The following is a 24,875-nucleotide window of genomic DNA, read 5'->3' as shown; positions in this document are numbered from 1 at the left end:
GTATTTTCTGATGTCGATTGGGGAGATGTTCCAGAATTACATGGCTCTACATCACTGTAGATGAGACTAAGAATCTTTAAATCCAATGTCATGCCAGCCCACTATCTGGTGCTGTTATTTTAGCATCTGGCGACAATTCTGCTTTGCCTCACAGTATCTTCATTACCTGTATGGCCTTTCACACCTGTAGAGAACTTCATCCCTCCATGGGGAGCATTCCCCAAAAGTCCTTGTTGCAAAAAGTGCCAATGTCAGAGACCCTGATCACTGGAGACGTGTAAACAAGCGACTGAATCACAATAAAAACGTTACAGTTTTTGAACTCTACCCAAAATTTGGGCCGGGATGGGTAAAAATTATTTGCTTGATGGTTTCTGTAGTGACTTTAAAAAAAACTACAATACATCCAGCAAAGAGAAGACCAAACATAAACGCACCATTTAAAGTTGTGCAAATCTACTTCAGTCTAAGTAGGTGATTAGAAGTAAGTACGATACAGACATTCATTAGACTGTAGCGAGTGCTGTGCATTGCACATTAATGCGCATACAGCTCCGCCCTGCTCCGCTCCTATCAATCACACATCCCAGATGATTTGCACTTAACTCACCCTGAAGTTAGATCAAGTGAGAAGATGGAGTTGGAAGGTGTGAAACAAAAGATAAAAACACCAGAAGTTAAACTGTTTACTCAAGTTATGCTCTAAACAAAAGCAGTACAATTTTAATTAATATAATATGTCTGGTTTACTTTGAGCTTTAATTAATCTATAATTAAAGTTAATTAGTCAGATCTGATTGGGTTCGGACGGGTTAGACCTGATCTAAGCTTTAGCTCAGTGTTAACGAGGCCAGAGAGGGACCAGATCAAATGAGCTCAGAGGTTACATATTCAAGAACCAATCAGATTCTTTCTTCAAAGAGCATAAGGAGAACCAAAACACACAGCAAAGCAAAAGTATTGGTGAACATCCTGAACTCAACCTGGCCTAACAATACATTTTATTAACAGTGAATTACAATCTACATTTATTAATATCCCTACAAGTTCATATGTTGAAGAAGAATGAAGTTGATCGTGAGCAAAAGACTCAAGCTGCTTGTGACAAAAGCGTTTGGAAATCTTTTCAGAGACAAAAGGTCTCTGCTGGTCTTTGTTATCTGCAAAGATTAGGCAAATTAGTCAGCTGACATTTGAAAACGCAATGATAACCACAATGACCTTTTTGAAATAGATCTGCTCATTCCAGGTATCAAAGTGCAGATGAATGATCACTGCAGAAATCTGAGTTATGGTTCCTTGTGCAGGTGAAGAACCGCTAAATGTCCAGTGACCTGTGTCTGCACTACCTCAGCAGTAAGATTTAGTGGACAGTCTTGCTTTTTAAAACCCATGTCAGGTAAGAGGCCCATTTCTGCATTTGGTGTCAGTAATCTTCAAAATTAATATTATTTACTTCATTATTCATTGTCCAATTCTTAACTCACAAAGCACAAATATTTGGTACAGTTAGCCTATTATCCTTTTTAATTTTTAAAACTCAGACTGCTCTTACAATCCTTTGTCTTTAATTACAAAAAAGGTTCCAAAATAAACTTTTTTTTTAAGCAACAATCACATTAGGATGAACAGGACACTAAGACATTTCACAACCTTGACTTGCTGGGTGATTTTTCAAAATTTTATGTTAAATTTGAAAGCAGTGTTGAGTGTAAAAATGCGACCGATTAGTGGGCAAGAACAGAAACCAAACAAGCAATCCGTGACTAAAAGAAACGAAGAACCAGTTTGGGGTACTTCATCCTTAGAAAACCACTAAGAACACACAGGTCAACAAAGAACTTTTTCCATTGATCACTCTGATAAGGTAATCTATTACTGCATTAGCTGATTAGTTTAGCTTCCACCAACAAAAGCCATCAGTCATCTCCAACCGTAGTCTGACGTTTGTCAATTTGCAATTTCATACCATGATATTAAGTGGAAATGTTTCTGGTAAATTGATTTTATATCTTGTGTATAAGCAATCAATATGTTATCCAGACCCAGATTTGCACAAAATCAATCAGAAGTTTCAGGATAAAACATTTGGAGGCATGGTCGAATCATTGAGAGGAGGTGAAGGAATGGCAGGACTAAATGAGACGGTAGCGTCATGAACCGGCCATTCATGAAATTACCAAAATGTCTAAAGCGGTTATGTTGTTACACGGACATGCATCCTGCCTCAGACAGAAATGACAAGCAAGAAATGCACCCGCCAGTCATGCAACCAGTCAGCCATGCATGGGGGCTGAGAGCCATTGTGTATATGTGTGGAGCAGAGTGACTATTGGCGAGCTGTCACTGGCTGAAACACACACCCTGACGTGCAGCAGCCCTCTAAGGCCTCCCCTGAAGTCTGTCAAGAAGAAGAAGGAGGTGAAAGTGTGTACATGCACTGGGGTCTGTTCATGTGCCTCTATCTGGGACTGCAGGAGGTGTGGAGGGTGTGGGTGTAGATCAATAATAATCAGCTGCAGTAGAACTGGAAGTTCACTCAACAGTGACTCTCTCCAAACACGCACAAACATGAATATATACACAAATACATGCACAGCAGCACTAAAAAGCTAATCTATACATCTGGTGACTGGTGTTGTGCTCCAAATGCCAGTGACAGGCCTCAACCACAGGCAGCCCACACACACACACACGCGCACGTGCACTCCTGCATGCATGCACACACACACACACACACACACGCCCACACACAAAACAACCCGACTCTAAATTGCATGAGTCTAATGAAATCAATTTTCCATACACTTCCCCACCATCATTGTACTCTCCCCCACCCTTTCTCCACACTTAGGACTGCTTTTACTTTCCTCACCTCTTTGAAGTGTTCTTGATTATGTCAGAGACTTTCTGTATGTAATCAGTGGCAAGCACCACGATCTCTTCGTCTTCAGAGAAGTTGTCGTGGAAAATTCGGTCCAACAATCGCTTCCAGTGAAGCTGTGGAAGAAAACACAAAAGTCTTACTCCCTCTCAAAAGCAACTTTCAGTAAAGACCTTACTGCCTGTATTTATTTAGAATCATATAAAACACATAACATGATTGTTTTTGTTATCAAACAGATCATTAAGTGGTGGCTGTTCATTTTATTTCCTCTAAACTATATTTACACTTTATGTCTGTGTGATGTCAGCACTTCCAAACTTCAAATATTTTGCACACAATAAAGCAGTTTCTGGTTCTTCACATGCATATGGAGTCTGGGGTTTTCATAATATCCTTACTCATTTTGGTAATTGCTAATCTGAGACACTAATGACAGTTAATTGTTGTGCTTTTGTTTTAAGAAGGTTGAACCCTATTTTGGAACCAGTGCTCTCCCACATATGCAACATTACATCCACCCTGCTCCTAATATGCATAATTAATAATGGCACATGGCAGCTTTGAAAGCTCACAGCTTCTGAGGTTGAAGTGGTTAGAAGAAAGTTGCTGATAAATCAGAATCAGACAAAATTGGTATTTTAAAACAAAGCTTTCCAAAAAACAGAAATCGTCCACATTCTGACTGATTATCCACAGCTGCTCCTAATCTGGTCTGCTTCAGAAAACCTCAACATGGTGCATCCAAAGTGAGGTAAAAATGTCAACTATGTGTGTAACAATGCCCTTTTTACTGATAACCAGGCATTTTTCCACTGATTAGAGCTTTGGTTTTAACATTTTTCTATCCTGTTATTTCCTACTAAATAACAGGCATGACCAGTTTCTAGTTCCAGGATATTTTTGCATCATTGTGTTCTCACAGATTATTTTTGTTCTTTACAAGATGCCAGAGAAAGCAATGTAATTTTTTAAAAATAGCGTAAAATACTATCCCTTCTTGTTCTACTTGCTACCTGGAGCTGTCAGTCAGCTTTTGTAAGATGGGGGAAAAAAACCCTGAACTCTTCCCCCTTTTTTCAAAGCATTCACAGCCATTACTCGCCACCTTTGAAGTGTCCCCCAACACTCCTCTTAATGTAACTTTGTTTTACAATATATGTTTGTATAAATCCACAAGAGTTAGCGTATCAGTGTGCTGCAGACTTGCTACTGAGAAGACCAACCTGGCCAGTTAATGAGGTAGCAGCGAGGAACTAGTAATTCATTCCGAATAAATTGCTGCGACAAATTGCTTTTAAGAAGCATCATCCAATCTGCTACACAACAGTCACGCTCTCTCACACCCCTTTATTGACACTTGTGTTAAGCCTTTGCAAAGTTTTTATTGCAGCTGTTGTTTGCTTATCTCCTTAAAATCAGCTCTGTGTCTTTTGCCGAGTTTCCATTTCTTCCAAGTCAACTTTCATCCATCCTTTCCAAGCAAGGAGAAACACCTCAAGAGACTCCTTCTCCTTCCTTTCCCGTTGTTTTCCTTCTAACCTTTACCTCCTGTTCCTTTCCTCCTACTTCTCTCCATTTTTGTGAATACCCCCCAATGTGTCCACATTTTCTCTGTTTCTTGAACATTTTCTTTCAATCTGCATCTCAGTCTGCTTCCCTACCTCAGCTTTTGAGAGCCACTTAGGCCTCTCTCTTTCTGTGTGTGTTCACTGTTTCTTAGCCATACACACTAACATCACTACACAAAATGCTCTGCTGGAACTCAAATTTTAAACCAGTTTTTATCAAAAACAACTGAATGTACAGTGCTGTGAAAAATGATTCCCCATCTAAAAAACATTTTTGTTTAATTTTTTATTCAGATATACAATATAATTTAAATATCAGACCAAGATAACCCAATAGGGCTATTGTGCCTTAAACTATAAGGCTTGGTTGGTCTTCTCAGTAGCAAGTCTGCAGCACACTGATACGTGCCTCCATTGTCGAGGCGGCCGATCGGAGCTGTGGCCGCAAGGTTGTCGGATGCCGTCAGGCTGAAGAAGGAGTCCTATCGGGCCTTTTTGGCCTGTGGGACTCCGGAAGCAGCTGATGGGTACCGGCGGGCGAAGCGGCATGCGGCTCGGGCGGTTGCTGAGGCAAAAACTCGGGCGTGGGAGGAGTTTGGAGAGGCCATGGAGAAAGACTTCCGCACGGCTTCGAGGCGATTCTGGTCCACCATCCGGCGTCTCAGGGGGGGGAAGCGGTGCAGCACCAACACTGTTTATAGTGGGGATGGTGTGCTGCTGACCTCTACTCGGGACGTTGTGGGCCGGTGGGCAGAGTACTTCGAAGACCTCCTCAATCCCACCAACATGCCTTCCACTGAGGAAGCGGAGCCTGGGGACTCTGGGTTGGGCTCTCCAATCTCTGGGGGCGAGGTCGCCGAGGTGGTTAAAAAGCTCCTCGGTGGCAAGGCCCCGGGGGTGGATGAGATCCGCCCGGAGTTCCTTAAGGCTCTGGATGTTGTAGGGTTGTGTTGGTTGACGCGACTCTGCAATATCGCATGGACATCGGGGGCAGTTCCCCTGGATTGGCAGACTGGGGTGGTGGTCCCCCTGTTCAAAAAGGGGGACCGGAGGGTGTGCTCCAATTATAGAGGGGTCACACTCTTAAGCCTCCCTGGCAAGGTCTATTCAGGGGTCCTGGAGAGGAGGGTCCGTCGGATAGTCGAACCTCGGATTCAGGAAGAGCAGTGTGGTTTTCGTCCTGGTCGTGGAACACTGGACCAGCTCTACACCCTCAGCAGGGTCCTGGAGGGTGCATGGGAGTTCGCCCAACCAGTCTACATGTGTTTTGTGGACTTGGAGAAGGTGTTCGACCGTGTCCCTCGGGGAGCCCTGTGGGGGGTTCTCCGGGAGTATGGGGTACCGGGCCCTTTGATACGGGCTGTCAGGTCCCTGTATGACCGGTGTCAGAGTCTGGTCCGCATTGCCGGCAGTAAGTCGGGCTCGTTTCCGGTGAGAGTTGGACTCCGCCAGGGCTGCCCTTTGTCACCGATTCTGTTCATCACTTTCATGGACAGAATTTCTAGGTGCAGCCAAGGTGTTGAGGGGATCCGATTTGGTGGCCTTGGGATCTCATCTCTGCTTTTCGCAGACGATGTGGTCCTTTTGGCTTCATCAGATCGTGATCTGCAGCTCTCGCTGGATCGGTTCGCAGCCGAGTGTGAAGCGTCCGGGATGGGGATCAGTGCCTCCAAATCCGAGGCCATGGTCTTGAGCCGGAAAAGGGTAGAGTGCCTTCTCCGGGTCAGGGGGGGTGTCCTGCCCCAAGTGGAGGAGTTTAAGTATCTCGGGATCTTGTTCACGAATGGGGGAAGAAGGGAGCGGGAGATCGACAGGCGGATTGGCGCAGCGTCTGCTGTCAAGCGGGCGCTGTACCGGTCCGTCGTGGTGAAGAGAGAGCTGAGCCAAAAAGCGAAGCTCTCGATTTACCGGTCGATCTACGTTCCCACCCTCATCTATGGTCATGAGCTTTGGGTCATGACCGAAAGAACGAGATCGCGGATACAAGCGGCCGAAATGGGTTTTCTCCGTAGGGTGGCTGGGCTCTCCCTTAGAGATAGGGTGAGAAGCTCAGTCATCCGGGAGGGACTCAGAGTAGAGCCGCTGCTCCTTCACATCGAGAGGAGCCAGTTGAGGTGGCTTGGGCATCTGGTCAGGATGCCTCCTGGACGCCTCCCTGGTGAGGTGTTCCGGGCACGTCCCACCGGGAGGAGGCCCCGGGGAAGACCCAGGACACGCTGGAGGGACTATGTCTCTCGGCTGGCCTGGGAACGCCTCGGGATTCCCCCGGAGGAGCTAGAAGAAGTGGCTGGGGAGAGGGAAGTCTGGGCCTCCCTTCTGAAGCTGCTACCCCCGCGACCTGACCTCGGATAAGCGGAAGAAGATGGATGGATGGATGGATGGTTTGAGTAGTTTCTTTCTCAAAATGAATAAAATCCTCATTTGAGGACTGCATTTCATATTTACTCACGTTATCTGTGTCTGATTAAAAACAAAGTTGATCTGAAAAAGTTTCATGACAAAAAAGGAAAAAAGAAAAACAGGAGACAAATACGTTTTTCCTGCAGTATACCTAAATATTATATAAATGCCTTGTCTGTGTGTGTGTTTGTGCGTGCTACACTCACGCTAGGTGCGATGCGCTGCAGCTGCCTAAGGGTGATTCGGTTGTACATTGTGCTGATGTCTTTCCTTTGGTCATCGTACTCTGACACAGTGATCTGTTGAAAGAAACACATGGTTAAACAATGCATATGTACACGCATCAGCATGCATGATTGCACATGTGCACAAGGCTGTGCTCTTTCAGCTCACATTGGCCAGTTGGGTCTCCAGCTCTATAATCTCCTTGGACTTCTGTGTGGCATTGTGAGCGCCCAGCATGCTCAGCAGGCGCTCCATCAGGGCTTTGTACGCTGCCAGGATCTGGGAAATACAGTGACATCAGCGCTGAAGGACAGGAGGTGCCACGGCGACGGCACCAGTAATGACTGGTGGCGATGGTGACATGTGGCAAAGTGGAAGGGATAACAAAAACACAGTGGGTGGCTGAAGAAAACAGGTGGGTTGATGAAGAAGAATGAGGGGAGAGTCAATTGGGCCAGATGGAGGGGCAAGAAAAGGCAGAGAGGATTTAGGGGAAAATGGTTGAATGAGGGGCAGCAGGGAAAACAATCAAGGCCAGTTACAAAAACAACAATAAATATTACAGGTGAGGTTAAGAGGAGAGTGGAGAACGAACTCTTAGTTTTCCTACAGCTCTCATCTTTTTCACAATTTGTTATAATGGGATGACCAGCCTCTCGGTATTTATTTAGAATGTTGTTTAAAACCAGCTAAATTTTGAAGTGAAGAAAAAAATTCCTCACTGTTTATTTTTATTTATAAAACTTCTCCTAGATATAATAAGCCTCTTATGTATTTATGTATGTATTTATAATCAGCTGCCCAACTCAACACTTTGTGGTTGCTTTGAATTAAGGCAGTGGTTTTTACCAGAAGGAAATGAGTGTGCAGGATACCAGGTGTTAGGAGAGTTAGGAAGGAATTCAGGACTTGACGAGATGTAGAGAGATGAACTGAGCTGTTGTGTTTTAAGCAGCCACAGTAGTTAAGGATTCCTTGAAGCAAGCCAACAGATCTCTGTCAGCCAAAGAAAGGACAGGACTGGGAGAAAATTCTACACTCACAAAAAGCAGACAGGCTCTAGCATAAATACGACTCACTCGGTATGAACCCCGGGGGTTCTGGGAGATTTGTGAGTATGCAAGTTGTGCACAAGGCAGATGCAGTGGAAGAGCCCTCCATGTTGATTTGAATAAAGCAGACAGAAGCTGAACGCAGTGTGATTATTTTTATTTGACTCTTTTTCACTCCCTGCTTGGAGATGCCCAGCATTTACCAATTTATAGTGCTGTATGACTCCCTTTGAGAAGCTCCTGACATCTGTGATAAGAAATTGGTTCTGAATGAAGATTAGCTGCTATCCAACACTGAGCCTATCACAACAATTTAGGATTTTTACAATGAGCTTAAAGTCAACAAACATCTCACTGTCCCTGAACCTGAACCTGTTCCAGCGATGTCAGGAAATGGACAGAGTCTCCCTGCACGTCTTTCTTGAACATCCCAAGCTTTATCTGTCATTAGTTCACTCCAGCCCTGTTTAGTCTGCTTAAATCAAACTCTGGTTTGTTTGCCTAGAAAGTCTGATTCGGTTGGGGAAGTGTGAAAGTAAAATAAAACTGATGTGGACCAAAAAAGCAAACTCTGGTCCTCTTAGAAACCTCGGTCTTGGTTTGGTTGAAGGGAACTCTGGTACAGTTGAAATGCATAATGTGAATGGCAAGCAAATCGGATTATAGTGCAGGAAATTCTGGGTAAAAACAACCAAAACAAATGCAGGTGTCTAGTGTAGTGCTGGCATGAGAAATGGCATGTTGTCTTTTACCAAGAATAAAAGACAAATCCTACAAATGCTAAAATCTAATACCACTCCAGTTTTATTTACATTTCATAAAAAAGAAAGTTGCACTCATGTCTTCATTTGACAGTGCAGTGTGAAAGCAAACCTTGCCAGCTGAAAATTTAATAAATGTTGCAATTTTGGTTCCCAATCGAACAAAGTCAACTGGACTATAAGATGTGAAAACACCCTTAGATGTGAAGTGACACAAACCAGAAAAAATGTTTGTGTCGGTTGCGTCTCATTTTCTAAAAATGTATCAGAATAAAGGAGGATAAAACATATGTATGTCAAGCTTTTCAGATTTTTAAACAATTTTTTCTTCCATGTTGTAATTATGCAATTATGTTAGTCCGTCACTTAAAAGCAGGCAAATGCATTGAAGTATGTGTATGTGAAGTGACAAAACGTGAAAATGTTCATGTTTCAAATGAATACTTTTGAAAGGCACTGTGAATAAGTAATTTGAGGAGACTAGGGGACTAAAATAGGTGAAATGAAGGGATTAAAATAAGGTGAAAAGATGATAAGAGATAACATAAAACAGAAGCAAAACCACTGAATTTTGTTCACCTTCACACTGTCCTCATCCTGACCGAGGTAGAGGCTTCTCTCTGGCAGAGTGAGTCCCTCTTGATCAATCTGCAAAAACACAGAAAAATAAAAAGTTAAGAATTCAATTTGATGTAAATTTAAGTATGTTCTCTTCTATGTTTCTCTGTAAGCACACCATAGGTGCACATTCAGAGCTAGTCAATGATTAAAAGCTTTGCTGTAACATCAACATTTCATTCAACACACTGAATGCCTAATGTCAGAATTATTCATAACACTTAATTAATAATTAACACAGTTAAGCAACTCTTATTTCCACACATCAACCAAGATAAAGACTTTGCAGTTAATTGTGGAAAACATGATTTGTGGATTTTGGTGTGATTTGTGTTATTTTCAGGTTAATTGAACCCTTGAGTTTTCCCACAGGCCAAGGAATCCATTTGTCTATGAACTCTGAGATTTAATAATTGTTCATCATAACATATTCAAAATGCGACTGTGACTGGATCAAAATTACACAGCACCAGAGGTGTAAGTCTCATTGCATGAGGTTTCATGTTAATAAAACATCGTTTTTCTACATAGTGATGTATGTCAAAGTTGAAGTGGTGTCAAGCTGCTGTCAGCAGGATTTAGTAAGGCGAATATTAGCATAAGCTATGACAATGAGCCCAGATATGGCTACGCCAGCCTTTTTTTATGTTTGAAACATTTATCTTCTTTAACTGACTAATTTAATAACTGGTAAATATGCTGACCTTACATGACACATTTCTAGTCTTACTGGCTCAAAGTGCTGTTCCACTAGACTAACATTATCCAGACATGCTCTCTATACACATACAACCTGATGAACGTGTGGTGTGGGAATTTACAATTAAACTCACAATTTCATGTCATGTTAACATTTGTATCAGAATTACCTGTTGATACTAAGCTAATTGGTGATTTCACAATTTTTATAAAAGAAATCTGGACTTGACCTACAACCCCTGGATCAAAATCTAATTAAGCTGACTGAACTGGATAATTTTACACTGAACAAAGATTGCTAAAACACATCCTGAGATTCATAAAACTTGCAAACTTTTCCCTTCCTCACCAAAAAATTATATTATGCATTTAAAACAGAGCTTTCTCAAGACAGTAGAACTTGTTAAGGTAGATGATTATGCCATTAAAGTTGCTAAAGAGCCAATAAAAAGCCAACAGCACGCAAATACAGATAAGCCATTTATAAGCCCTAATTAGTTTTCTGAGCTCACCCTGATAGCGTTCCTGGAGGAGTTTTTATCGTCCACATTGACGGTGAGGGAGAAGAAGACAGCAGTGCTAAAAACCCCCTGCGTCCTGTAGAGCAGCTCATTAAAATCCGGCCTCTGGGGGGCGTCCTCCTTCTCTGAAGGTGCTCCGTCCAGGTCCCATCCTCCACAGCTGTCTAACACCTCTGTCATGGGTTTTGACCCCAGTTTGTCAATGTCCTTGATGTTGATGCAGGACCGATAAAACTCCTTGACCTTCCGCTCTGCGGAGTCTGGCCCATGTCTCTGAACCGGCTCCAGAAGGAGTTGCTGTAGCTTCTCTTCATTTTGCTCTCCAATAGCTGTGATGATGCCATAGCTGAGCTTGTCTTCGGGGATACCGTGGCGCCTCAGCCAGCCTCCACAAGCAAAGGAATAGAAGTCCTGGCAAGGCTGTATGGTTATGTCAATATTAGCCTGAACGAAGCGAGTTGCCCGCATAAGGGAGCGTTTGTGTTGGCAGTCCTGCCTGCAGTCCGCGTCATCAAGTGAAATGTATTTGAGAGCCAGCATGCTCCCCAGGATGAGACACATGCCTGCAGCAAAGACCAATGCAGACAGGAGACAATTCTCCCTCCTGCTCCAGCGAGGAAGGCCCCCGCTACTGCTGTTGCCGCTCAGGTCTTTGTTTCGGCTGTTTGACCAGGTGTTGCCCCTTCCTCGGACCACATGGCGGTCCAGGCTGCCCCCCAGGTGAAGGGTCATGCCATTGCTGAGGATGTCACTGCTGTAGCGACCGCCATATTTGATTTCCTGGAACTCATCGTAGTGGGCAGTTAGGGAGTATGTCTTCTCCATTATAACAGATCTGGTAGTAACTGAAAGTTTTCGGGAAAAAAAAAGTTGGAATATTAACTTTTTCTGTCTTTAGAATAAGGACCTCATGACTAAAATGTGTCTAAAGCCTACCTTTTTTATTCTGGTAATGCCAACTGTCTGCTTTTTAAGTCAAAGCCCTGTATTGAAAGAGACTTCCCTGCTGCAGGAGGAAACCTTCTGGTCTTGTTTCTGGTCTCTTTCTTATCCACTTTCTCTCTGCTCTCCTTCCATTTGTTCTCCCGTCCTCCTCCTTTGCAATCAATTTCAGGTCACCTGTCAATAAAAATAGAAATGAGACAGAGGAGGGCTGTAACTCACAAGAGAAATAGGAAATTGAATCCAACATCACAACAACAGAGAATGACAGAATAGCATCCGTTTTGCCGCCTCTTTCCCTTCTTTGTCTGCCTCTGTTTGTCAGCTCAAGCTGCTCAATTGATTAGTGCTAGTCATCCCTCAGGGGACAGAGAGTATCCCTCGGGTGACTTAAAATTGCCTGCATATCACTGGAGACGGTGAGCAAAGAGCTGGGCATCAGCTGGACCATGGAGAGGTGTTACAATAACCATAACTTGACTTGTGTCAGTCCAAATTGATGTAAACTAATATTACTGGAGGGGGACCCAGACTTTATTGCCTCTGTCACATCAACAGGCACAGACAGATGTTCTCACCCTGTCCACCATTTATCAGACCAGCAAAGTTGCTTATTTGGGGTATTAAACAAAAAATAGGCCATTTTCACAACAGGATGCATCGAGGACCTGGTTTAAATGGATGAAGGATGGACATTTTTATTCGCCTTCATTTAGTTTGCTCAGCTCCTTTAGACTAGTGGCAGCAGCAGAAAGCAAACACCTGGTTCAACTGCGTATCTGCTGAGCTGGTCATATAGACTACTTCTCAGTGAAACACTCCTAAGAGTACTGCTAAACTATTAATGGAAAAATGTTGCGATGACGTGTTGAAGTTGGAGAATCGCAAAGAGCACAAGCTTCTTAAAGAGACAGAGACCTAATTTCAGGGGTCAAATTCCCAAGTCAAATTTCTTTTAAATCATATTTGATATGTATGCAACATTTTTAAAACCAAAAATAGCAGGGTTACCTTGCTGTGCTATGGAATGGCACTATGTGTCTTGGAAATACATACTGTTCATTTAAGTTAATCAATGTTAGTCATGTGTCTGCATGGTTGTTTTTCTTGTGTGAATTTGTGCTCTACCTTTAGCCAATTGGAGATAAAGATTTAATTCAAAATATCTCTAATGTGTTTATTGATCATACTTCAGTTAAGGAACTAATTATTTTTCAATACTTTGTGACCTATATGGCTTAAATTTATGTCAGTTAAGTAAAAAGCAAGCATTGTAATTTTCTTCTGTTGACCAGATCTTGCAAAAGGCGCAGCAGAAACCTTTTCTTTGATTCAGTGTCGTTTTCTAGGGCCACCTCTAGAAAACCAGCCCAACCAACAACCATCTCCTTTAACTTAATCTCTAAATGAACAAAACCAGATTTTCACTGTAAGACACTGAATATCCTTGGTAGGGAGATGATTTTTGGTTTACTCTTAACTACTCCATCCTAAGTCTTAATTGAATTTTATGCCATCATATTTCAATAATCTCAGTGTAAATTAGTCTACAACAATTATTTTCTAATACATTTGCTTGTAAGATGTTTTAAATCAGTGATTTATTTTATTTCTCATGCTGATTCAGTCAAAGTAAAAAAGTTTACAGTTTTTCTTAGGATTGCTTAGAATTACAAGTAAACCGAAAATATTGTCAGGAACTTCCAACAATTAGCATAGCTTTGCAGATTGTTTGCAAAATGAAATATATTTGCAAAACTTACACACTAAAAATAGAATATTTGTATCACATTATTCACAGGTTGCTCTGCAATATCTCTTGTGTAGAATTGTGCAAAAAGAGAGATCCTGACTTTGGGCATATAGTTCTGCAAATCTGGTAACGCGTTTTCCTACTTACACAAAAGTAGTAGATAATTCTTGCAATTGCAAATACATGTTTCCCTTACTCATAACCCAGCCTTCATCAGTTCAAATTTCTTATTTAAAGAGCTCATACAGTGTGTAAAAGAGGCCAGGAATAATGCAAAAGAGTAAAATTTATTAGGTATGAGCTACACTACACAAATATTTGCAAACAGTAAATGCAGAATTTAAGTTCTTTATGTAATTCATACGTTTCTCTTTTCAGCTTTTCTTCTCTCTTTTGATGTATTATTAAGCTTACTTGTGCAAGACCCAAATTCTAAAACAAAAGGAATTGATTCTGTCCCACAGAAGACAGTGTTCAAAGAATGACCTATTAGATTAAATTAATAATCACAAACAAACAGTCGGAAATGTTTTCTTTCTTTGGCACCTAAGCTAATTAAGACTTAAGGAGTTTAAAATTTTGAAACAGGGGATTAAAAAAAATGGAAAAATAGCTTTCAATATCTTCATTAGGGACAGACTTTTTGGGATGGCTGATGTTAGTGGAAAGTGCTGGATGATGCATTATGTTAATCAAGTGTTAAAGAAAGTGTGTGTGAGTGTGTCTTAGTGTGTGGAAACCCACTTGCTGAAAGCAGTTTGTAAAAATTGATCCCTGTTATCGCCACTGAGAATGCAGGTTCAGCTCTGATTTGTTTTACAAGCTGTTGGTTGACTTTTTTAAGTGTTGTACAAAGATAAGGAAAATACAACCAAGGAAAAGTGGAACCCACATTTTTTATTCTATGAGGGATAATAATGAACTCTGTAAGATTAGTGGATGATTGGTTTAATAGCTAAATACAGGAAATAAGGATATGTACTTTTACTCCAATAATAAACTCATAACAGACTTTATTTAGCACCTAAATAAAGTCTATAATGCCTTGCATTAACTAAAGTGCATTACTATATATATATATATATATATATATATATATATATATATATATATATATATATGAATTAAATCAAAGGCAAATAAAATGAAAGAAACTCCACTTGTCATTTTTAATTTGAAAATAGATCTCCAATTTTACCATGTTTTACACAAAGTGTAAATGTAGCGTTTTCTTACTACCAACAAGGATTTGCTTTCCTGTTTTTGCTTTTGCAAATACCTTTAGCTTTCAGTTTAGAATCATATACATGTGACTTTAAAATATGTTTATGGCTTTTTGGTATCTAAAATGACCTTTTCTGATTATCATAATCAAATAAATGATTATTTTAGTTTACAGAGAATGACTTTTAAGAGCAATGATAAAACATCAGAAAATGCTTACTAGGTAATAAAAGCGACACATTTCTCATTACCACAGAGGAATCTCCCTTTCTGCCTAAGATTTCAGACACACAAGGCTTCCCTTCTTACACTCAGGCTTCGTTAATCTTCTATACATAGCCTGTGGAACTATGGTGACCTCTTGCTCTTTACATCATTTTAATGCTGCTCCCGACTTGCAGGTGAAAAGTCTAGAGCAGGACAAACTGAGTATATCAAAGTGAGAAGAATAGGAAAGAAAACTCAGTGAGATTCAAGGATACCGTGTCTGTGGAGAGTCATTATCACTCCACCCTATCATCCATCAATCTTCTGCATTGTTACACAGATGCACACACCCCATGAGAATCATTCTGGGTCCAGGAAAGCAGAGCCACTCACACAGACTCCTGCCCTCTGTTCACTATAATGTGAAGGAAATTGGATTGCAATTCAAAATATGAAGTATCCCGACTCTCCATGCAACTTCCCTCCGCTGCAAACACCATCTCTGTGTCACAACTCCTTAAGTGTGATAATAAATTATGAGACACACATGCACACACAACAGACGATCGCATGCTGGGTGGACATTTAATGTATAGCTAATGGATTGGATCTTGTGGGTACCATCGCAGTGAGAGGTTCGCGTGATAAATGGCTATTTACCAAACATGACAGAGCCTAATATCAGAGTTATACTAATGCAGCTGCACACTCACACATGCACGCCCTCTTTCTCCCTCATGCTTGTCACATGCACCTTTAAATGTTGCACTGATACAGCACAGCTGATGGTCCGCTCCTTAGCAGTTGTCAAAAAGTCGCCATACATCAGTTATTTATTGATATAAAGTGTGGCTTAGGGAATATTCAGGGGGAACAGAGATCCCATTAACACTACATTGACCCTCCTCCATGTATGTATACCCATTAGTAGTCCATTAGCACAATGATTTGCAAACTTTTCAGTGTTTGACCCAAAAAATAAATAAAATAGACTCCTGATTCCAACTCCTTGTTGAGCATTTATACTAATTAAAAGAAGGAGTAGGGAAAAAAACAGTAACAACAGCTAATATACTGCTTTTATCATTTGTAGGTAAGAACTGTTTTTTTTCTCTATCATTTAATTTGCATAAATACACTTGACTAAACAATGGAGCAAGTGCAGCAACAGCTTGAACATTTTAAAAGTTGTAGCTCAATCTTTTTGACTCAAACAAACAAGTCTGCACTTCCTGCAAATCTGACAAAAATAAAAATAAATACACAATCTCTGTTAATTCTCATGACACCCTCTTAAAAAAAACATCTATATTTTAGTTCCACACACTGAGTTGATTGGACCCAACTCACCCAGCTGTAACATCAGTTTGATTTGGAGAACAAAATAATTTCTGCTCAACATGATCTCTTCTGTGTGACAGTTTACAGCTGTGGACAGAAAAGATAAAACGAACAGAACCTGAACTAGCTTTTAGGAGTTACAACAACGCATTTCTCGTAGTCACCATAAATCAGATAAAATGCAGCAGAAAACCTTTCAGAGCATTGCAGGTATGGACCTGTGACCAATTTGCAACAGAGTCACTTGCAGTAGCAACATGCCAGCGCTCACAGCTGTCGTTGCTCTCACCTCGGTTTGGTACTAACTGGAAAATGGAAATACTGACAAAATGACAAGATTAAAATACTTTGTAAACACTGTGGTAATACCACAAGTTTTAGTCAATAAAAACTGTTAATTTGGGTTATACTTTGAAGTGTTGACATTTAATAAAGGGGCTGTATCACATTTCTTTAATGAGTCTGGAACAAATCTGATCAGCTCTGTTCAAAATCTAAATAGTTTGACTGAAACCTGCACAAGCATTTTTTGAATGTATTTTTGACATTAGAACCATTTTATAATTAGAAAATATTTTGATTCTGTTATTTTTATTGTACAATGGCTGCAGATTAAAAGCTGGTGTTTATTTAAAAAAATAACTTTATTTGCAAAAGCAACAAAAAAAGGTCATCTTAACTTTATGAAAAGAATTGTGAAAGTTTCATGTTGTGTATCCAAACTCTTTAATGCCATTCATTATTTAATTTTTAACAAATACACAAATTGCTTTTGTGTATTTGTTAATGACAGCCAAACAGTATGACCGTCATTTGATGCTACAAAAAATAGTAAATTATTGTTGCAAAGCCAAGAGCAACAAATTCATGAATTTCTCAAAGATCAGACAAAATATTTCAAGAACTAGTGGTGACTGGGGACAAAACGAAATGTTTTCTTTAACTTCAACAAGAAACAGAACAAACTTTAAGTCAGAGTATAAATGTGTCAAATATGGATGGAAATGTTAAAAGTTATTTTAAGAGTAACAGTGGTTGAAGTTCTGAATCACATTGTATTCATTTGTACTTAATTTAGAAGCATCTGTGCAGCACCAGGTTCACATCACTGTCACACAGACTTTTGATGGATGACGATTTTCAGATCATAAAGGTTACCTGTCACATAATTCAGATACCTAAAATGAGAATATCACTTGTTCTCGGCAAATGGAAGCTGATTATGGTTTCGCTTTAGAGTCATGGGAAGCTGAGACTTTATGAGATCCGAACTGCTCCCTGTGGTCTCGTAGATTTCATTCTGATGATGAAAGTCAGTTGAGGTTAAAACTGTCTGTTAACTCTTCACAGCAGAGTCACACATTACATGATATTAATACATTAATAATAACTCTGCCACTCATCATCTAATTACTGGTCAGAACACATCATGCTCATGTTTTACTCCAAGCAGAAACTGCAAGTTTTCTGTGAAGAAAAAAAAAAGTTGCTCTTTCTTTGCTGCAGTTTGTAATGATATTTTGTGGTACCCAGAAATAAGGGCTTAGAAGCAACCCTCTTCTTTTATCTTCTCTCCGCCAAGTTGCATCACCTGCAAGCCCTCTATAAATGGGTTTATTATCCCTTAATCAAAATGGTCACCGAGCTTTTCCCCGTGAGCAGTATAGCTACGACACTCGGAGGGTTCAGAGTGAAAGTCAGACCCCTTGAGTCTTATCACCAGTCGCCAGAGGCTGCAGCAGACCGCTGCGCTGCATTTGTATGGGCTACCCATTTGGACACACTGCTCATGAGCACTAACATTCTACTTAGAGTTGTACTCAAGCAGAACTTCCTCTGCGGAGCTGTTTAAGCACGCATGTATTGAATCTTGCACACAAGATGATTTAAAGCATTTCTAATAGTTCAATTGTTCTCTTTTTTTTATTATAACATAACAATAGTTAAAAATGACAAGTATCAGATTGTGATACTTTATTAGAAGAGACAAAGTGATAATATCTTGGATGAAGATAATTTCTTACATGAAAAATATTATTGACGTATCAGGATTGACAGTAACGGTATGTTAACATCTAAAAATGTTAATGAAGTAGAGTCTATTCTTTTATTTACAATGTAGCCACTTCTGAATCCACACTGATGCAAATCCCTTTATATTGATCTGTCCTTTATTTTCTGGGAAAATACACGACCTGCTTCCAATCTCAACTGATACACTGTAAAAATGAATGAATGAATTTTGGACAGCATGAAATATTAGCCATTCAAATTAAAATGCAATCAATCATATCAGTTTTTAAATGTAATATTTGATAATGGTTCAATTTTCAAAACATCAGCTTGTTCATTTTGATAACAAATCTCGCCTAAACCTTAAATGAACATGTTGCCAACTGTGGTAACAAGCAGAGAACAGTAGGATAAGACTGATAGTGTTTATGGGCTCTAGTATGAAGGTATGTAATAATTTACTAAACCTAAGAACTGCCAGCAGGCTTTTGATTGAGACTGTTTTTGTGGTGGAACAAGAATGTAAGCTTGAATCCACTTTAGTTGGTTTCAAAAGTGAAATTTGGCACCTGGCTGAGCTCCTTAATCTTGAGCCAGTCAATACGAATGAACAGCGCATCTTGTCAGGGAAAAGATTTACAAGTCTCCTTGGCAATAAAGATGACAATAGTTCATTTCTTTCAGTTTTTTTTTATGTTTTTCTCAGCTTTTTGTTTCTCTTAACACAGAATGCCAACCAGATAACAAAATGAAAAAAAATAGTTTGTTAGAATTTAATTTATGTTGAATTAATATTTAGATGTTTTGTTTAAAATTGACAACACTTTTGCTTTATTACACCAAACTTTTTGGGTAAATGTATTTTAAATCAGTGTAGTTCGGCTATGAACATAATTTAAGACTTAAGTTAAACAAAAGCGAGAGCGTACTACTGAGGACTTTTACTCTGATGCGTCTGTTTATTCTTTGACTAGACTGCGTATTTTAAACATTTACTTAATATTTCTTGTAACAATTAACATTTCCACCGTTTAACATTTGTAAGTTCAAACATTTAGAGATATAAAGGGGTTTGAGTCAACTTTAAACAAGGTTGAGTATTACGCGCAGAGAACCATCAGTTTGTGTATTCAGAAAATCTGATCTGCTTTACAAACTAATTTCCCAGAAGTTCCAGTAGAGTATAAAGATTTCAAAAGAAACAAACAGGACAAAAATGACTCTTCTATTTGTTTTCCTTCAACACTCGCTTGGGTGTCCGATCTTCTCCTTGGCGACTGAACTGACAGCGCATAAAGACGCACTTGGGGAAGGTGGGAGCCTGGGGATCCAACCTCATTGCAGTACAAAATACTTTTAATATATATTCTATCTGAATCACTACAGTTCACAAATGTTTTCCGATAATCTTTCAATTAACTCTGAAAGGACGCAACAATTCACACTGGAAACAGGTTCGCTCGCAAATTAATGCATTCAGAGCATTTAAATGTGGCATGCCTGATGTAGAATAAGAGCAGAAAGTATGTCATATTTAGTCTAACAATTAGACTCAGTCTCCATATGAGCAGGTGACTACACAAAAACTTCGGTTGCTTGCGCATCCTAAACTGAGACCATGTGCGCAGAGACAGGAGCGGACCAGGGCACAGTCTCCGACTTATTTACTTTATCTCAGAACGCTAACACTTGTTCCACCATAATTCTCTATCATTTGAACCCCATCTGCGGTGACTCTCAGACGGCAAACCCCTAGAGGAGCAGCCTCGGTGGAAACGTGAGTGTCTGCGGAGTGAAGAAAACTTATGGTACTAAAACGGCTTACCTGCGCTGAGTGAATTAAAAATCCCCGCACGGAATGTGAAAGCCCCACTTCTGCTTAGTATGGGTAAGCAGGGAGATCCAGTCCACTGAGGGTCCAGCTGGATTATCCGGGACCCTCCGGAGATCGGCACACACCAGGATCCGCGGCGCTTTCTGCGGCCGCTGCAGCGCACAGCCTCCGATGTATGAGGACAGAGGAGGAGGGAGAGAGGGAGGGAATGCTTCATTAACAAGGTAAGACACACTCACACACGCACACACGCACGCAGGCGTGCACACGTGCATATTTAAATAAACTGCCCCTCAGGGAGTTACAAACACAAACACACCAGTTTTTCTACATGAAATGCTAAAATTCAATTACAGTTTTCAAACCTGACGAAAATAAAGGATGGCCCACCATCAAACCTCTGGATAAAATCAATCCTTTTACTGATCTGCAGGTCATGAATGTTAATTTGTTATCTTAAAAACTTCATTATTCATTCCTCTAGCTCTGGATTTATGTTTAGGGTTGTTGTCCTCCACCCCAGTCTCTCTTGTCTGCAAAGTGTTTTGCAGCTTCTATCAAGGCTTATTCCAAGATATTTACATGATTTAGCAGCATCACCCGTCTCCCCATCAACTAACCATTTCCTCTGTCCCAGCTGAAGGAAAGCATTCCCACATAATAATCCTACCACCACTATTTTTATGATGGGAATGATGTGTTCAGGGTAATATTAACTGTTAGTTGTAAACCAGTAAATTAAATTTTAGTCACATCTGACCAGAACAGTGTTTCCAAATATTTTCTGTTTCCCCTGCATGACTAATAATGGTCCTATTGGCAGATTCTCCCATCCTGAATTGTCGATCTCTGCAGCTCCTACAAAGCAATGATGTTTCATAGGTGCTTCTCTAATGCCATACTTGCTCACCCATAAGTTTAGCTAGACACCATTGATGGTATACTGGCTTTTCATTTTTGGATGATGAATTGGGTAGTGCTCTAGGAGATGTTTTGAAGATTGGGAAATCATAGTAAGCATTTGGAAAAAAAATGTTTTCTGGTGAGATGAGACCAAAACAGAACTTTTTTTCATGCAAAACACTATGCATAGTGGCAGCATCATGCTGTTGGGATGCTTTTCTTCATTAGATGTAGAGAAGAAGGTGATAGGTGATGGGAGGTTGGGTCAAGCTAAATATGAGCACAAAATCATTTGTAGAATGGACCAAGTAATGGACTAGTCAAAGTCCAGACCTAAATCCAACTGAGGATTTGTGGGAAGAATTGAACAAATTATTTTTACAAAGTGTACAGAGGTGTTCTGTTCTGTGGACTGAACAACATTGCACACTTTACAGATTTATGTATGTAAAAATGTTAGATCTAGTATAAGCTCACAATTCATAGGTATTATTTATGATGGTCTATAACAAAACATCCCAGAAAAATACACCATTACATATCACCTTTCTAAAAATAATGGCTTAAGAATGTTTTTGCCCAAATTGTTACCTTTAATATCTTTTGAAAAGAAAGAGGTGGATTTTTTTTTTTTTTTTTTCATTTTTGGCAAAAGACTTAGGCCATTATTTTAGGAAAGTGATATACATTCTAACACGGCAATGTACTAAAACCTTAAAGGTTACAGTATAATAACTTTTTGCAACCCACTGCAAGACTGACAACTTGCTTTAAAATGATTTCCTAATTACCTTTTCTTTGGGTCCATTCTGCTGTACTCTTCCCACCATGCAATGCGCTGATTTTCCTAACAGGAAACAATAATGTCAGGCAAACCAGGCCTGCTGGCTTGTAATTCGGCTCAGTGAAGCAGTGGATGTGGGCAGCTGTCAGCCTGCATGTAAGCAGGACACTTTGCAAAATTATGCTGCAACACATGCGGCCTACAGACCCAGAATTATAACAAGTGGCCCAGCACATGAGTGAGAGAGGGAGCAATGTGCTGATGAGGAGAAGGGGAAGGCAATGTGTGTTCCAGTCCTTCAGCTCTTTGACTTATCCGTATTTGATATTGGGATGTTATTTACACACCTGTTCCCACCAGGACAAGCAAATAAACCAGCTCACTTCTGGCCTTAATGTACACAAAACCACTTCTCAGTTAGAAATCCAGACTACCTCATATTGTGACAACAGGGATGGGATCTATTGGCTCTGGGGATTGTTAAAGTAGCTAAACTGAATACCATACAAAAAGGCTGGTCTGAAAAACCTCTGCAAACGTACCATCTTTTGATAGTTATTCAAGAGTTTCAATAAGCTCAATACTGCAATGCTATTTCTGAGTTTCTAAAAATATTCCTTTGACCTGGTTCACTTGATTCACCAAGATCCCTAATGAAGCTGAAATCTCAGAGAGAGGAGTCCAACGCAAAGACTATTGTATTTCAAGAACTTACAAAACTAAGCTAATTGATTTCAAAGGAATACACAAACCATTGTGAACCACATTATAATACACTTGATAATACACTTGTGCTTCCTGTCCAAAGGCTAAAACAGAACTGGATAGTTAGCCTCCAGGTAACTCTCGGGTTTAGTTTGGCTTAAGATGGATGGAGGCAGTTTGCCCAAAAGGTACAACAACTTAGATAAGACGAGAGGAGACCTGCCTGCTCAGCACCTGAGCCTCACCCCACCCTGTGTGTCCACCCCCTACATCTTCCTCTCAGACAGACTAATGGGGAGCTGGGAGCACCATTTATATTGCTTGTACCCCTACTGGGACCCTGCCTCAGCTGTCGGATAGGCTGATTCCAGCCCCTGGAGGAGTTAAAACAGATGCGTGTGTGTCTCCCTCTCTGTGTGTGTACCATTGTAAAGCACTGTTAGATATTTTGCTAAATTGAGATTATAGGCTGCATTTTAATCTGTCCTCCTTATCCTTTCTAAATATAAGTTTTTAAAAGTTGGAATATGTGCACTAGATATGTAGAGATTTTTTGAAAAAACAATGTGGCAGAGAGTGAATTTGCACCTTCTCGCAATCATCTCAGAGTTTATCTCTTCACAAATGTGCAGTGGAGAAATAAATGAAAATTCCCCACTAGCTTTAGGGCAGACAGAAACTGAGGATGGAAACTTTGGATTTATTTAGGTTCGCTGTGTTATATGTTTTAGTTTGAGTATATATTTCTATATTTGTGTTAAAGTTTAGGCCATTACCAATTACTATTCAAGCCAGAAGACACTGAATGTGCAGGTGTTTCCTCAAAAGATGCAGTGGCATAGAAAGACCAGATTGACAAGACAGCAGGCACAAGCAGAAAAAATGAGCAGCAAGGGCACAGACCGAGCAGCCAGGGCAAAGAAGGATGGATGGAGACAGACCGGCAGGAGCAAAACTCAGGGATGAGCCCAACGGCAAAAGGAGACATCCAGCAGGAACTGGAAGAGTTCAGCAATGAGCTGCAGAGAAAAGGAATGAGCATACCAGAGTGAGATCAGTACGGAGAGTGAACAAAGTGGCCGGTAGCAAAATACCATTTGTTCTTATTGATCATTTATAGGAGGGGTCTTCAAATCCAAGCCTCGAGATCCAGTGTTCTGCAAATTTTAGATTTGTTACTACTTCAACATGTCGCACGCAGATGCCAGCGTGCGACAGCAGCAGCCCGTTTGCCGTTTACGCAAACAGAGGCCTTCCTCTGATGCAGATTATATCAATGGGTTGGTCCAAGTAGTTTTCCACTTGGACCCTCTTCCAGCTGGCACTCACTGAGAGCATCTGTAATCAGAACTGTGAATATAATAATAATAATAATAATAATAATAATAATAATAATAATAATGGAGGAAGTGGGTTGCGGTCTAAGAGAGAAATTCAAATGGTTGACTTTTTACCTTCTTCAGGTAAATGGCTGAATCACCTTTTCAGTATGCAGTCAACTTCTCCATAGTCATGCTAATGACCTGATCATTTGACTTGCGTGTGGTGAAACAGAGCCAAATATAAAACCTGTAGGTTTTTGAGGCCAAGATTTGCAGATCCCCAGTTTATAAGTTTGGTTGATTGAAGTAGGGTGATAAATCAGAGGGACATAATGTCCATCTAAGCCTAAGTTATCTCAGACAATTTTAGTGTTCATTTCTTAGGGATAATGCAAAGCACTAGTTTGTATAAGGTCTTACAGATCAACAAGTTGAACTCAAGATGTAAATTACAACCCAGTAAAGGTCAAAGCAATGTTTATTGAAACAATAGGAAATGCATAAGCTGGAACATAACGGTCTCTCAGAAGCAGCCACCTGGTCAGACTCGAAGATGACAGGATAGTGAGTGACTGGCAGCAAACAAGCAGAATTGTGTAAGTAATGGTTTAACTGACAGGTGGTTTCTTCAGATAAACAGTGACTCTGACTTTGATTGTCTTAAATCCCTGGAGGTAAGCAACATATCCAGGGATTTTTTCACCCACAAGACCTTATAGTGAAGGACACACTCTACGCTGGGAACTGTGTGCGCTCTATGTCATGGAGAGAGAAAAAACTTTAGTAGAGGGGTAAAGTGATTCACACACTCCACTTCATTGATCTGGCCTTACCAAGAGGACATGAATGATCCAAGTGCTTGTAATCTTTAACTCAATGGTGGGTCGAATACTCAAGGCCAGCAACAGGTAGACATGGAAGGCAGAACAAGTTCAAATCCATGAGGCAATAATCAATATTCAGGTACGTGAAACTAGTAGTACAAACATGGAGCAGGCAGGGCTGGGGGTCAGAAAGATGGAACCTTCTCTTAAGAAAGGCCATGGGACAGAACCACTCAATGACTGACAACAATCTTACTCTGAGTGAGTGTAGAGCAGGAGTTTTAGAGCAGCA

General features: G+C 40.4%; 1 protein-coding gene across 2 annotated transcripts in view; it reads right to left on the bottom strand.

Moving 5' to 3' along the window:
* The window catches only part of ecel1 (endothelin converting enzyme-like 1), a 58,227-nt gene extending 35,860 nt beyond the window's left edge, over positions 1 to 22,367 (bottom strand). Inside the window, exons 1-8 of one of the 2 annotated variants that reach the window (XM_027999675.1) lie at positions 21,740 to 22,367; positions 20,037 to 20,211; positions 11,669 to 11,850; positions 10,723 to 11,578; positions 9,473 to 9,541; positions 7,249 to 7,359; positions 7,062 to 7,154; positions 2,876 to 3,000 (exon numbers count right to left, since the gene is read on the bottom strand). In XM_027999675.1, coding sequence (XP_027855476.1) covers positions 2,876 to 3,000; positions 7,062 to 7,154; positions 7,249 to 7,359; positions 9,473 to 9,541; positions 10,723 to 11,556 — 1,232 coding nt within the window. In that variant the 5' untranslated portion in view covers positions 11,557 to 11,578; positions 11,669 to 11,850; positions 20,037 to 20,211; positions 21,740 to 22,367. Of the gene's footprint in view, positions 1 to 2,875; positions 3,001 to 7,061; positions 7,155 to 7,248; positions 7,360 to 9,472; positions 9,542 to 10,722; positions 11,579 to 11,667; positions 11,851 to 20,036; positions 21,715 to 21,739 lie in introns of those variants that run through there. The other variant, XM_027999676.1, reaches the window with a different exon arrangement.
* Positions 22,368 to 24,875: the final 2,508 nt, after the last annotated feature.

This window comes from Xiphophorus couchianus, chromosome 18 (assembly GCF_001444195.1).
Source record: "Xiphophorus couchianus chromosome 18, X_couchianus-1.0, whole genome shotgun sequence".
Taxonomy (NCBI): Eukaryota; Metazoa; Chordata; class Actinopteri; order Cyprinodontiformes; family Poeciliidae; genus Xiphophorus; species Xiphophorus couchianus.
The sequence above is the reverse complement of the archived record's forward strand: the minus strand, read 5'-3'. Positions and strand labels throughout refer to the sequence as shown.